This window comes from Ciona intestinalis, chromosome 8 (genome assembly GCF_000224145.3).
Source record: "Ciona intestinalis chromosome 8, KH, whole genome shotgun sequence".
Lineage (NCBI taxonomy): Eukaryota > Metazoa > Chordata > Ascidiacea > Phlebobranchia > Cionidae > Ciona > Ciona intestinalis.
In genome coordinates, this window is record NC_020173.2 from 5,022,338 (window position 1) to 5,034,395 (window position 12,058).

At 35.1% G+C, this 12,058-nt stretch overlaps 3 protein-coding genes and 1 long non-coding RNA gene across 4 annotated transcripts; 2 read left to right on the forward strand and 2 right to left on the reverse strand.

The window, feature by feature from the left end:
* Position 1: 1 nt before the first annotated feature.
* On the reverse strand, positions 2 to 4,192 carry LOC100175924. The gene is made up of 6 exons (XM_002130736.4): positions 3,680 to 4,192; positions 3,135 to 3,304; positions 1,850 to 2,761; positions 998 to 1,204; positions 824 to 915; positions 2 to 486 (listed from the first exon to the last, which is right to left on the reverse strand). The coding sequence occupies exons 1-3, from the start codon at positions 3,809 to 3,811 to the stop codon at positions 2,395 to 2,397; spliced, it is 669 nt and encodes a 222-aa protein (XP_002130772.1). The 5' UTR covers positions 3,812 to 4,192; the 3' UTR covers positions 2 to 486; positions 824 to 915; positions 998 to 1,204; positions 1,850 to 2,394.
* Positions 4,105 to 9,516, forward strand: LOC100179858 (E3 ubiquitin-protein ligase RNF170). Its single transcript, XM_002130649.4, has 6 exons — positions 4,105 to 4,191; positions 6,834 to 6,997; positions 7,251 to 7,398; positions 7,653 to 7,752; positions 8,238 to 8,422; positions 8,854 to 9,516. The coding sequence occupies exons 2-6, from the start codon at positions 6,870 to 6,872 to the stop codon at positions 9,118 to 9,120; spliced, it is 828 nt and encodes a 275-aa protein (XP_002130685.1). The 5' UTR covers positions 4,105 to 4,191; positions 6,834 to 6,869; the 3' UTR covers positions 9,121 to 9,516.
* On the forward strand, positions 4,346 to 6,834 carry LOC100182195 (speckle targeted PIP5K1A-regulated poly(A) polymerase). Its single transcript, XM_002130630.5, has one exon. It carries the CDS (start codon positions 4,383 to 4,385, stop codon positions 6,717 to 6,719), a length of 2,337 nt encoding a protein of 778 aa, XP_002130666.1. The 5' UTR covers positions 4,346 to 4,382; the 3' UTR covers positions 6,720 to 6,834.
* A 228-nt stretch (positions 9,517 to 9,744) lies between the features above and the next one.
* LOC100183757 lies at positions 9,745 to 10,645 on the reverse strand. Its single transcript, XR_717353.2, has 2 exons — positions 10,464 to 10,645; positions 9,745 to 10,373 (listed from the first exon to the last, which is right to left on the reverse strand). It is a non-coding gene; the product is annotated as an uncharacterized LOC100183757 (long non-coding RNA).
* Positions 10,646 to 12,058: the final 1,413 nt, after the last annotated feature.

Below are 12,058 nucleotides of genomic sequence, written 5' to 3' on the forward strand. Positions count from 1 at the left end.
ATGTGTGTTGATTTTAATAACAAGTACTCTACTATTCAAGTTCTTATTCAGTATATAGTAGTGTGGGGGGGAGGGGGTGGAAAAGGGACACTTATAGTTAAACAGTTATTATCTTTGTAGTCCATATTTGGTCTGTCGACAATAGTGATTGAATATATAAAAAGGACTCCCACCCTAAACCATTTGTCAGTGAGAGGGTGCATTGTACTAAATAGAAGCCTCCAATTCAAATAAATTTGCTTCAATTTCTGTTGTTACGCTCTCAGTGGGCATTGTATCATCAATCATTGTAAGTTGTGGAATAAGTTCAGATCTCTTTGTTGCGATGATTTTCGGTTGAAACCCAATGTCTACTTTTGATTTCTGTAACCAAACAGGCGGAACAACAAACTTTTGACAAGTACATTTTTGTTGCTGAATGAAATTAAATGATCCGAGCCTTCCATTGCAACTTGGGCAATGTAACTTTCCTATCTTCCAGTCGCCCTATTAGATAAAGAATGAATATTACTTGTTTTATTCTAACATGGCCGGAAAACCACAATTGTTATAACAGGAGTCAAACCACGTGTCAGCTTACAAGTTAACATGTGGGGACTTTTTAAGTATGGCTGATAACTTGGACAACCAATTAGTGACCATTGGGCTGAAAGAACACATTCGCCAACAATGATAGCAGAGACACAGACATATGAGCCTTGTTCTTAAACCCATTACCTCTGGGTTAGAGGAATGCTATACCTATAGTGCTAACCAATTTGCCATGACATATGTGGAAGTTAAATAAAAAATTAGGAACATTGTTTTAAATTTTATTGCTTACCTTATCAATTGCATCATTTACCCAAAGTGGTGAGCTGTCATAGTTTAAAAACCATACTTGATTGTTGTTGTCTGGGCATACCGCACTCTCCCCTAAAACTCAGTAGACGTAAATACACAATAAACAATATTTTTATTAAATGTTATGACACGATGATGATATTGTATTATTTACCTTGCAATTCGCTTCCGTGTGCATCGATTAAACAGTTGTAATCTACCAAGAAGCCTCGGCATTTTCTGCACTTAATTTTCATAACTCGTCTAATTTACACGCACACCCAACAGACCAACAGTGGTCGGAAGCTATAGTGACCATATTCCCGGATCAACCTGGCACGGGCCAAGTACCAACCTGGCACGTTCTCGGAGATATAACAACCTGGCTTGCAAAAGCGTCAGGTAGAAAGTAAAGATTTATGATATAACGATACAAAGTATACGAACAAACAAATACAATTACTGTAACCGGAGGTATAGAACCGTGTAATTTCTTGCAAGTCAAAACCCTAAATAACATAGACTTGGAAACGGCAACCGACAACTCCTGGATAACCAATTCTAGGAGCGCACGAAGTAAACTGCAGCTCCTCTGCAATTAGCTCATAAGCAATATTAGATATCAACATCGGGTGTCTAAACCTTCTGTGATAAAAAAATGCGGTAGGCCTACTCGATAGTAATTAACGGCGACCAACTAGTCGGCCCTTTCTATTTGAACTATTAAACAATAGTGTATGGGTGTCGTGAGAATACGGTTTTTACAATTTTCTCAATGTTGTTTGTTTATAACCAAATAGAATGAAAAGGTGTCTCATCTTTCCTCAGCCTACTATACATAGCTTGTATGTAATCAGATTCTCTCAGTATTACACGTTCTATGGTATAAGTTTATAACTTTTAAGAGTTCAATATTGCCTAATTGTTCGCTATTGCGTGAGTGTTCCCTATTAATTGCCCAGAAGTTCGCTACGAACTATAGTCGAATTTAAAATTTATCATACATATACAATAAATCGGTACTTACGTGTTACTTCAGATGTGCATGTCAACATTTAAACACAGAAAGAACTTCTATCCAACAGCAAGTAGCCTATACTTGATAAATCGTACGTGTAAAAAATCGCGTCAGGTAGAAGACTAGGTACATGATAAATATGTGTTGTCACGCTACAAAAGAATAAGTTTGGATGCAACTGCCACTTTTAATTGACGCTCTATCCATAGGGTGTTTTGACAACTGTTGCTTTGCCCTTCTCTTCGTTCTTTAAATACCACGATCTTCGCCCTTGTTTTCGAAGAGATAAATAAATAAGTATGTTATTTATGTCAGTACTGATATACACGGAGTGTTAAGAATACATTTTACTGTACTTATCTGTAAAATCCCTGTCATATTTGTTCGAAAACACGTAAAATACTAAAGAATATTGTGAATTTTAAAAATAAAAGAAGATTGCACCTGGTTAGTTATTACGTTACGGGTTTTTTAACAAAAGAATTATTAAATTTTTAAAAGGCTGTATCGTATGATAAAGTATATACATTTAAAAGGCAACAACGGTGAAAGTATTATGTTTCAAAATCATCCTCAGAAATTGAAAACTTGCCACCATTTGTCCTTGTACTGTTGGCAGCAGTGAGCCTGGAAAGCGATGATTCATCCACTGCTGATTGTCCAGAGGCATCCAATTTGGAGTTTAGGTCATACTGGTAGTTTCTGTCTCCACCACTTGACCATATATCATCTTCGGTATTTCCAACACCTGTTTCTTTAGCTTGAGGAATAGAAAGATGACCATGATGTTTTATATCTGCACTTGCGGAGAAAGAGGAAGCATCGGACAGCTGCCGCTTAACCATATCTTCATAGTTCACCCTTTTCAGTTTATCAGCTTCCATCAAACATGTCAATAACCCTTCCAGGCTTGGTGAAAACCTCATTATAGAGATAAAATATTTATGGAACTTTATAGGTTCATATCAGATCATGTTAGGTTGATGTAAGGACAAATATAATGTCAGTTTGGTCATACTCTTGTTAGGTTATTCAATGTTTTAAAAGAGAATGTAAAAAAAACGTCTGACTTGTCTTGTTATGTTTATGCAATTGTGGTTCTCATTTACCAGTCTGCAAAATATGGCAGTTTCTGATGAGATTTCGCGCGAGACCAGATTAAGTTTATTGTTTAATTAATTGGCAGGCCTAACCAAAAGTTTTAAAACAAAATCGGCTTTGCACCTGTCATACTCTGTAGGGTGGCTTATTTATATGCCTGTAGAAATAGATAAATGTAAATGATTTTAAATACTTAGTTGCACTGTCGAGAACAGAACATCTATGTTTAAGATGTGAAATCATCATCTCTTGTTCTTTCTCCCGGATTTTCATTCGACGTATCTCAGCCTGAGTTCCATCAAGCCACGTCTTTAGATTGTTAATTTCAGCTTCCTGCTTTCTTACCAAATTTTCAATCTCTTCCTGTTGGAAATATTAGCTGGTTTATTTTAATTGACATCGGGATATGCAGGCGAATGTGTCCTTGGGTAGGACACACTAACTGCAATTGCTAGGGTTTTTTAACTGTCAGCCATGAAGTATATATAAAAATCAAAACAATTACCACAAAAGTTTTATACATGTAAGTAGTATGCTGGCACAAAGTGTATGAAACAGAACACCCTGTTATAACCACTATCGCCATACATGGATAAGCAAGTAACATTCATTCATTTATATTGAAATGCAAAAAGGTGCATGAAAAATGTGAAGCATTTATAATAAATTCTTTATAAACCACAACTTACGCAACCAGTTTTATGCTAACTAAATTTACAATTTAGAAATTTTACTAACTTGATGTGCTTTGTCTTTTAAAATAAGTTGCATAGCCTGCTCTTTCACCGTTGCTTCTAGATTCGTAACTTTATTATTTAAAGCTGAAAGATGTTTGTTTGCTTCCTCGATCACTGATTTTTCGAAGCTCATGATTTTCGCTGTAATGTTTACAAAGGGGACAACGCGTTTTAAATAATTTACGACAGGGAGAATTAGATTTTCCGTAGGTGGGAAATTACCTACAGTGTTGTGCAATGGCAAAACTTTTAACACGTTTTCTGGATACAAAAACGTTGAATTTCAACCGATTATAGCAAACCAATCTGTAATTTTAACTTTATTGTGGCATGAGAGAATCTGTTTAATTAGAACGATGGTTAAAACTTTGTTTAAAATTATTGGTTGCGGCGATATTGCAAAACACTGCACAATCATTAGCTGTCAATCAAATCGCGGTTGTATTATTATCACTGTGTTTGAGGAACCCTGTAAAGAATCGACAAGAAAACGTTTTTTTTCTTTACCAACCGGTAGGTTTACACAATCGTAGTTGTAGCTTATAATCATACACTTAATTAATAATATTAATAAAAAACGTGGTGGTTAGTTTTTATCACGAAATTGTAATCGTATAAATCAAATAAACCAAATGTTTAACAATACGCCTTTAAACACTGTAGGTTATTTAGCAAAATATTGAATAACCAATTTGTGTAGTGGAATGACATCCGTAAAGCAAAAGCAACAAAGTAGGAATGGAACGCAATGTGAAGTTTGTTCTGTTTTCGTTCCTAATGAAGCATCCATGAGAGATCACTTAAAAGGAAGAAAACATATTCGTAATGTTGAAAAACAAGAACACTGGCTGGATTCTGCTGTTCGATCTGTCTATGTATCAGGTTTAAAGTCACTTTCCGCTGCTGAATTATCATTAGCTGATTATTTCAGCAGTTTTGGAGCTGTAAAAAAAGTGACCATAGATAAAACTGCAAAACACTATGCTATAATTGAGATGGACAGCACAGAGACAGTGGACAAAATATTGGAGAAAGAAAAACACACAATTTTGGGAGTAAATGTGGATGTGAGATTAAGAGAGATAAAACCTTGTAAAGGGAGGTCAAAAAGTCAAGAGAATGAGCAAGGACGGTACTTGAGCAATGAAACATGGACTGCATTATTCGGTTGCGCCACTGTGGAAGAACAAGTTCATACTTTAAAACATCTTTTAATGATCACTGAAGATGATGATTACATCCGGAATTTGATTTGTAAGTTGTTGGGTGCAGCCTTAGATGAGGCTTTTCCGGGCTGTGAGGTTCAACCTTTCGGGTCTTCAGTTAATGGGTTTGGTGTGCATGGTTGTGACTTAGATTTAAACTTTGACTATTCCAGCATTCATGATGATGTTATGGCAGGAATTACACAAAATATGCATGAAACAGGCACTGCAGAAGTCAGTGCGGAAGATATGGATCGAAGTCATAAGTCTGGGGTTCTTCTCGCTATTGCAGAGATCATAAAACAATGCGTTCCTGATTGTCACAAAATTAAAACAATTTTAAACGCCCGACTTCCAGTTGTTCGGTTTTATCATAAAACATCTGGTGTTCGTTGTGATATCAGCTTGAAAAATGATCTTGCCATTCACAACACACAATATTTGCAATTGTGTAGCCAATTGACTCCAAATTTTTCCCTGTTAGTGTTTTTGATAAGAGCCTGGATGAAACACTGGAAATTGGCTGGTAATTTACAGTTCAATGGAACAAGCCTGAACAATTATGCGGTCACACTTTTAGTTCTGTTTTACATGCAAAACTGTAATTGCATTCCTAAATTAAAAGATTTGAGAAAGTATTCAAAAACAATAAAAAAGATAGAGTGTTTTGACTGTACAATCCCAGATACACCTAATTTGGTCGTATCTGCTTGTCACACAAATGACACACCTCTGCTTGACCTGGTGTCTGGATTTTTTGCATTTTATACCAACATTGATTTCGTAAATGTGGTCATAGATTTAAGCGTCAATAAAATTGTTAGTGTATCCGATGATCAGTTAACAATGGAGCTACATACCATTAAAAGCAAGTTCAAGTACTCAGCTCTAAATATCCGAGATCCATTTGAAGTTAGTCACAATGTGGCAGCAAACGTGAATCAAAAACACATGAAAACATTTATCCGATGCACCCGAAACACCACCCTTGTTACAAAGATGAAAAAGTATTCACAGAAACCACTTTCAGGGAACGCTATTTGGGGCATAATGATGTTGTTTGTGGACCAGCATAACAAAAATGAAGCTGGTGAGAAACACGCACACAAAGGAAAGGAAACAGAACACTCATTTCTTATCAGTCCTCCACCCTCAGAGCTTGTAGATCAAAACACTCTGTGTCAAACAGCTGGACAATTTGTCATTACTGTCCTACAAGATGTGTTTTATGTTAAAATCGGAAAAACTACTACAAACCAAACCTTCACAGAGGATTTCTCAGTGTCCCCAGAAATTCATGATTTAACAGAAAGTATAGCAGTCATTCAAGCTTGCCCACCCTCAAATCAAAATAATGATGTAATTTTACACCAATCAACTAATGACCGTAAGCGACATGCAGATGATCGTTTTAATGCACCTTGTAAGAAGTCAAGAATTTCAATTGTAAAAAATGTTATTGAAAATCCATCCACAGTTGTTCAATTACCAGTAAAGCTCTCATGTATTGCCACTCAGAAAGTGTGGCAAGGCCGGCGAAAAGCACGAAGGCAAATTGTTCAATCTGGTTTGTCTGACCTTGTACAGCTTGAACGCAAGATATCTGAGCTTCTTCTATCAGAAAGCAGTGCTTCTGCACCCAATGAGAGCTTAAATGACAGCACATCATCAGATCTGTCAATATCAATGCACTTTCATCTCACAATGTTAGCAGAAGAACAGAAACTTAAGTTAACATTTGAACCCGGAGAAAACTCTACAGATTTTGTAACATTTTTTCATCACATTGAAGTTTTTCTGCCACCTTTTGTAGCAAAGTGTATGAAACGAATGTAACTTCTCCTCTCTTACTGTTTCTTTCATGCTTTCTTTACTGTGTTTTGAATAGTTCTAAAGTTTTAAAACTGATAAAAGTTTGCAAAACATTTTCAAAAGCAGTTTTATATTCAGATCACACCAATCTGTTCTGTATAAGAAATACTGAAAATGGAAAATCCCGAGAGTGCAGAGATCAGTGTAACTGGTACTTATGTTGAAGGTGTTGGAGATGAAGTAGTTGTCGCATTTTTTACATTTCTTACAATTTTCTGCGGCATTGGCTCACTAGTGTACAAGTAAGCATAGAAGCCTTCTGTATTTTATGTATTACGGCTGTATTTCACATAATGTCCAAATATTATTTCTGATCGTGTTTTAAACAATTACCATTGGTCTATGGGAGTCGTGAGGATATGATTTTATAATTCTTTAAATGCTTTCTGTTTACTACTAAATTGGACAAAAAATTGAATGAAAAGTTGTCCTATCTTTAAAATGAAAAGGTGTCCTATCCTATCGCACCCTATTATACTTATATATGATTGACAGGTGGTTAAAACTCAGCAATCTGACAGCCATTCATCCAGACAGCCAGGAAAATGTGAATGCCACGAGAAGCCAGTTAGGAATCAATTCTGATGGTTCAACGGCCACCAGTGATATAAGTGATGGAAATGAAAGAGATGATTTGTTAGCTGTGAGTGAATCAAAACACATGTAATAACTTAACAACATCAAACAAAATCATGCTTTTCTGTGATATTATTTATAGTACAATGCCAATACAAAAAGATTCTTAAAAGTCCATAAAATTGTGTTAATTTAATAAAGGTATTACTGAAATTAAAGGAAAATGTCTTATCATTTTTAGTTAGCTTTTAAATTTGGCCGTTTTTAATTTAAATCTTAGTTTTTCTTTTTGTTTAAGTTTGGTAATTGTATCAATTTTAGGGTGAGGGCCACAGAAGTTTCTACAGTGATCAAAGGTGTCCGATATGCTTACAAGATGCAAGGTGTTCTGTGGAAACTAACTGTGGTCACTTATTTTGTGGTGGGTTACCATGTTTGTAGCTGCATGATGGTGTATTGATACTCATACTTTGGGCAACGTCTCTGCTCAATCGATATTTCTGTGAATGTGAAGACAGGGTGATTTCGGCGCTGATATTTATTGATTTTTTTTATAGGATTACACGCATTGGATAGGCACAGTTTTCCATAATTCCATTTCTTTGTATGAGTAAAAGTAATAGAGATATTGTAGCGCTTTCTTTTCTGGTTACAAAAAAACGTCATGTTGTTGCCTCGTTGGCCATACAAGATCTTTCAGAATTGATTTTGTCCGGCTTTGTGTCTGTACTGTAATTATGAATAAATAAATGTAACTTGCTTTATCTTCGCATGGCCAGAAAACGACAGTCGTTATCACACAATTGTTCTGTTCCATACATCTGTTCACTAGCTTACGAGTAACCATGTATGTTACTGTGTGGGTAATTATACTTACAACTCTAATGCAATGTTCACCATTTTCAGGCCAGTGTATTATAACTTACTGGAGGTATGGCAACTGGCTTGGTGCAGTTCAGTGTCCTGTATGCCGTCAAATGGTCAGCTTGCTCATGAGGAACTTCCAACGTAACAGTGACAACGAAGAGACAAGAGAAGTAGAGTCAAATATAAATGAATACAACCGACGTTTTTCAGGACAACCAAGACCGGTAAATATAATTTTAGTTTATATTTCAACCATAAAAGTATTTATTTTAAGCAGAAAATCTTTTTGACAAAGACAGTCTTGAAAGCTACATATTTTTTCTAAGTATTTCCATAAGATTTATGTAAGATTTGCAGTTTGCTTAATGCACAAATCTGCTTAAAACAACTTGAGTTTTACATTTTTTAGAAATAGTGCCTGGCATTTCTTAGCATGATTGTTACAAATTACAGAAGTTAATGGGAAAATATTTTAACAATCTACCAAGAAATGACAGACTTTGTTTAGCTAGACATAGGTTCTCTCTACCTCTGATGTAAAGAATGCATTAGCCATGCTTGTTTTATCAGCCTTTTAAATATTTCATGATGCATGGGTCCAGAAAGCTGGTTTGAATTTATGTTGCGGTTATAAAACTTAATATTTCATTAACAGCTACTGGATTACCTTTGGGACCTGCCTGCACTTTTGCGACATTTATGGAGAGAGTTTTTCTCCGTGGGTGGATTAGTCATGATGTTTCGAGCCCGTATTTTCCTTTGTTTTGTTGCCGTATTACTGTACGTCTTATCCCCATTAGATATTCTGCCTGAGGCGGTGTTGGGGGTCATTGGATTTATTGATGACATTTTTATTTTTCTGCTTGTGTTAGTCTATGTTACTATTATCTATCGGCAGATAGTAGCAGAACGGGTGGGATAAGACATTTAATCTGGCATTCGAACTTGTGCAATATGTGTAGGTGCCTGGCAACCAAGAACCAACTTATTGGTGCAGATTAGTATTATGAACTACACAGCTATGCCATTTGCTTTTATGTGACATACTTTTATATTTTATTCGTACTTTTCATTTAAGTTTACTGTTGCCCTTTATTTCATGTTTCATTTCCCATGCAAGATCCAAGGATATACCGTTGCATTCAGTGCCTTGTAATGCGAATACCACTGATCCTATTATTAGGGATCCGTATTTGCAATTTGCCATTTAATACATTAGTTGCATTTTCTTTGTTGTAAAGAGTTTTACAAACCTGAGTAATAACTGTCCAGGAAATAGAGCTGACACATGCATATTACATTACTGGTAAATATAAAAGCCTTTCTCTTTGAAATTTGAACAAAATTTGGGGTGAATTTTTAAACGCAGTTTCACATGGAGAGACTCATTAATTAATCTGTCAAATACTTTAAAATTTGGCCCTGCTTGACTTGCTTGTTTATAGACACCAAACATAAAACAGGTAAAACATGCGATGTCACCTTGGTCTCGTAAAGCCTTTGGTAACAAAGTTACACCCCCTTTTTCCCAGCAATTAGAATACTATTACTGTTACATAAATGATGTATTTCATTGGTTTGTTACAAGACACTGAAAGAGCCGTTGGTAAAAGAAATTTAAATTAATAAAGACAGCAGTACTATTTTCCTTAGTCAACTGAAGAGGACATAGTTCATTTAACTAACAACGAGCGAAAAAACAAACTGACATTCATCCAAACAAGAGTGCAACTTAAGTTGAATACTTTTAACCATCGTTCATTTAAGGCATGCTATACCTTACGTATTTACATAGAAGCATACATCACTGATAAACACTTCACAGGCCACTGGTTTGTTTGGTACCATATAAGGAAAAAGAATATTGCTACAACTTACAAGATTTAAATGAAGAGATAAGAGCTTAGACTTGTACCGAGAATAAAAGCACACAATTTTCACTTTTCGCGATTGCTTAAAAATACAATTGCAGAATGATTCAGCACCGAATCATAGAGTTCCTATTTAGACACTCCAAAAGTAGAAGTTTATTTGGAGTGCTGCATGCAGCTTTTGTCAGAGAAACATGCATGAGCTTTTGGGTTTGAAGGGGTTATCTGGAGGCTTCACCAGCAGGAAATCTCGCCCTTGGTTTTCTAGAACATAGTTCAGCAACTCTGTAGCGGCTTGGGAGACCTGTAATGAAAAATGCCAATCAGATATAGGTAAAATACATATCAATAAGGAAACTAGATATAGTACATACATAATTAAGTATTTGCTTACCGGTAGTCTTGATATGTTGGTGTGATACTTCAGTTCATCCACAAGCTTTCTCGCGCTTTCCAAATTACAAGATAATTGGGAGTTCATGATTGCTCTTGTTGATTCCTATAATTATAGGCACAACCTACCGTAAGGCAATGAACCCTACAAGAAGTAGAATAGGTTATACCATTGCAGCAATAGGAATACACATATACGTCTGTACGCGGCTAAATTAGGTCAAAGTTTTGGATATTGCACTTCGAACGTTTGTTATACGCCGAATACGCGCATACACTTTTTCAACAAACGCACTTATAAATAACATAATTGCAGGAACTATAACTACAGCACATTCTACGACCATACATTACCAAAAGGTTTCGACCAATTACTATATTTTAGACACCAATCTTAACATTTTTTGTGACCACACCCTCCGCATACAAACAACATAAATTATCAAATCTGAGGATCTTCTATTTTACAACCTCACAGCTGCTTCGAGACTATCGGGGACGAAATATTTTAATTGAAAATGAGTACTTACTTTATTATTGTTTTTTTTGCTATATTAAAGTTTAAAAAATATAATTTAATTAGGCGAATAAATGACTGAATGTAGATTAAAGATTATTCGGGTATATATGTAAAATTTCGTTTAAATGTGCTAAGTTTCGTTTTGGAAAACCATTTTCATTAGAAATATTAATTAGGGCTTGCAAATGCTTGTTTTAGTTGTTTGTAAACGTTTTTTTACCTATAAAATACACCTTTTACGATATATGTTGGCAAGATGTGTTCCCATTTTATTTCAAAGAACGAACAAACTGTCCGCCGAAAACATCCGGTTGATGCATTTTAGTTCTCTATGTACATAGCTCAGAAGTCTACTTCTGTCTAGTTGCTTTTTCGTTCGGTGATTTGGGAACATTCTCGGTTCTCATAATGTTGAATGTTATACGTATGTAATTGCCACAATATTCTGTTAGTAATATTTAAACAACAGGAAATGTTAGGTATCTTTTACATGTATTACCTCGTTTAAAATGAATGTTGTTATTTTAAGCTTTAATATAGTTCTATAAACTATATTAAAAAGATATAGTTTATAGAACTTGTGTCTGATTTTAATTCATTTCATTAAATGTTTATGTATAACAGACACATTGTTTAAGATTACCCATTAAAATGTTTAAGGTTTAAAAATTTTAAAAAAGTGTAAATGGACCCTTTGTTGTTTCGTGATACCAATTGAATTTTTTGGTCCAATGTGTTGTTCGTCGAATTTTAAACTAAATTGTGTTATGTTTGTGTGGTGAAGGCGCGTTCTCTCCATCACTACTAGAACAAACTTTGTGTAATCGCTTTCTAATTAATCTCAATGCTTTGTTTGCTCTCTGCGATTTTTGTTTGCTAAAGCAAATTGGTTCTTCCAGACCAATAAATGACTGGTACGAGTTAAATGTGACACAGCTTGGGTGTTGATGTTTAGTTATTTAGGAGACAAATAAAGTTATTATCAAGTTATGGGTTCTAGTTGACAACCTTGTGGTTTCTTGTATTCTTGAATTGTGTTTTATGTAGACCTAACATATTTTATATTTTGTAGTAAT

Coding starts and splice junctions, on each gene's coding strand:
- LOC100175924 (XM_002130736.4), bottom strand. CDS start 3,811: ATGAGCTTCGAAAAATCAGTGATCGAGGAAGCAAACAAACATCTTTCA. Junction 3,305..3,679: donor TAAAAGACAAAGCACATCAA/GTTAGTAAAATT, acceptor TATTTCCAACAG/GAAGAGATTGAAAATTTGGT. Junction 2,762..3,134: donor GTTCTCGACAGTGCAACTAA/GTATTTAAAATC, acceptor CTCTATAATGAG/GTTTTCACCAAGCCTGGAAG.
- LOC100182195 (XM_002130630.5), top strand. CDS start 4,383: ATGACATCCGTAAAGCAAAAGCAACAAAGTAGGAATGGAACGCAATGT.
- LOC100179858 (XM_002130649.4), top strand. CDS start 6,870: ATGGAAAATCCCGAGAGTGCAGAGATCAGTGTAACTGGTACTTATGTT. Junction 7,753..8,237: donor CTGTGGTCACTTATTTTGTG/GTGGGTTACCAT, acceptor CACCATTTTCAG/GCCAGTGTATTATAACTTAC. Junction 8,423..8,853: donor TTTCAGGACAACCAAGACCG/GTAAATATAATT, acceptor TTTCATTAACAG/CTACTGGATTACCTTTGGGA.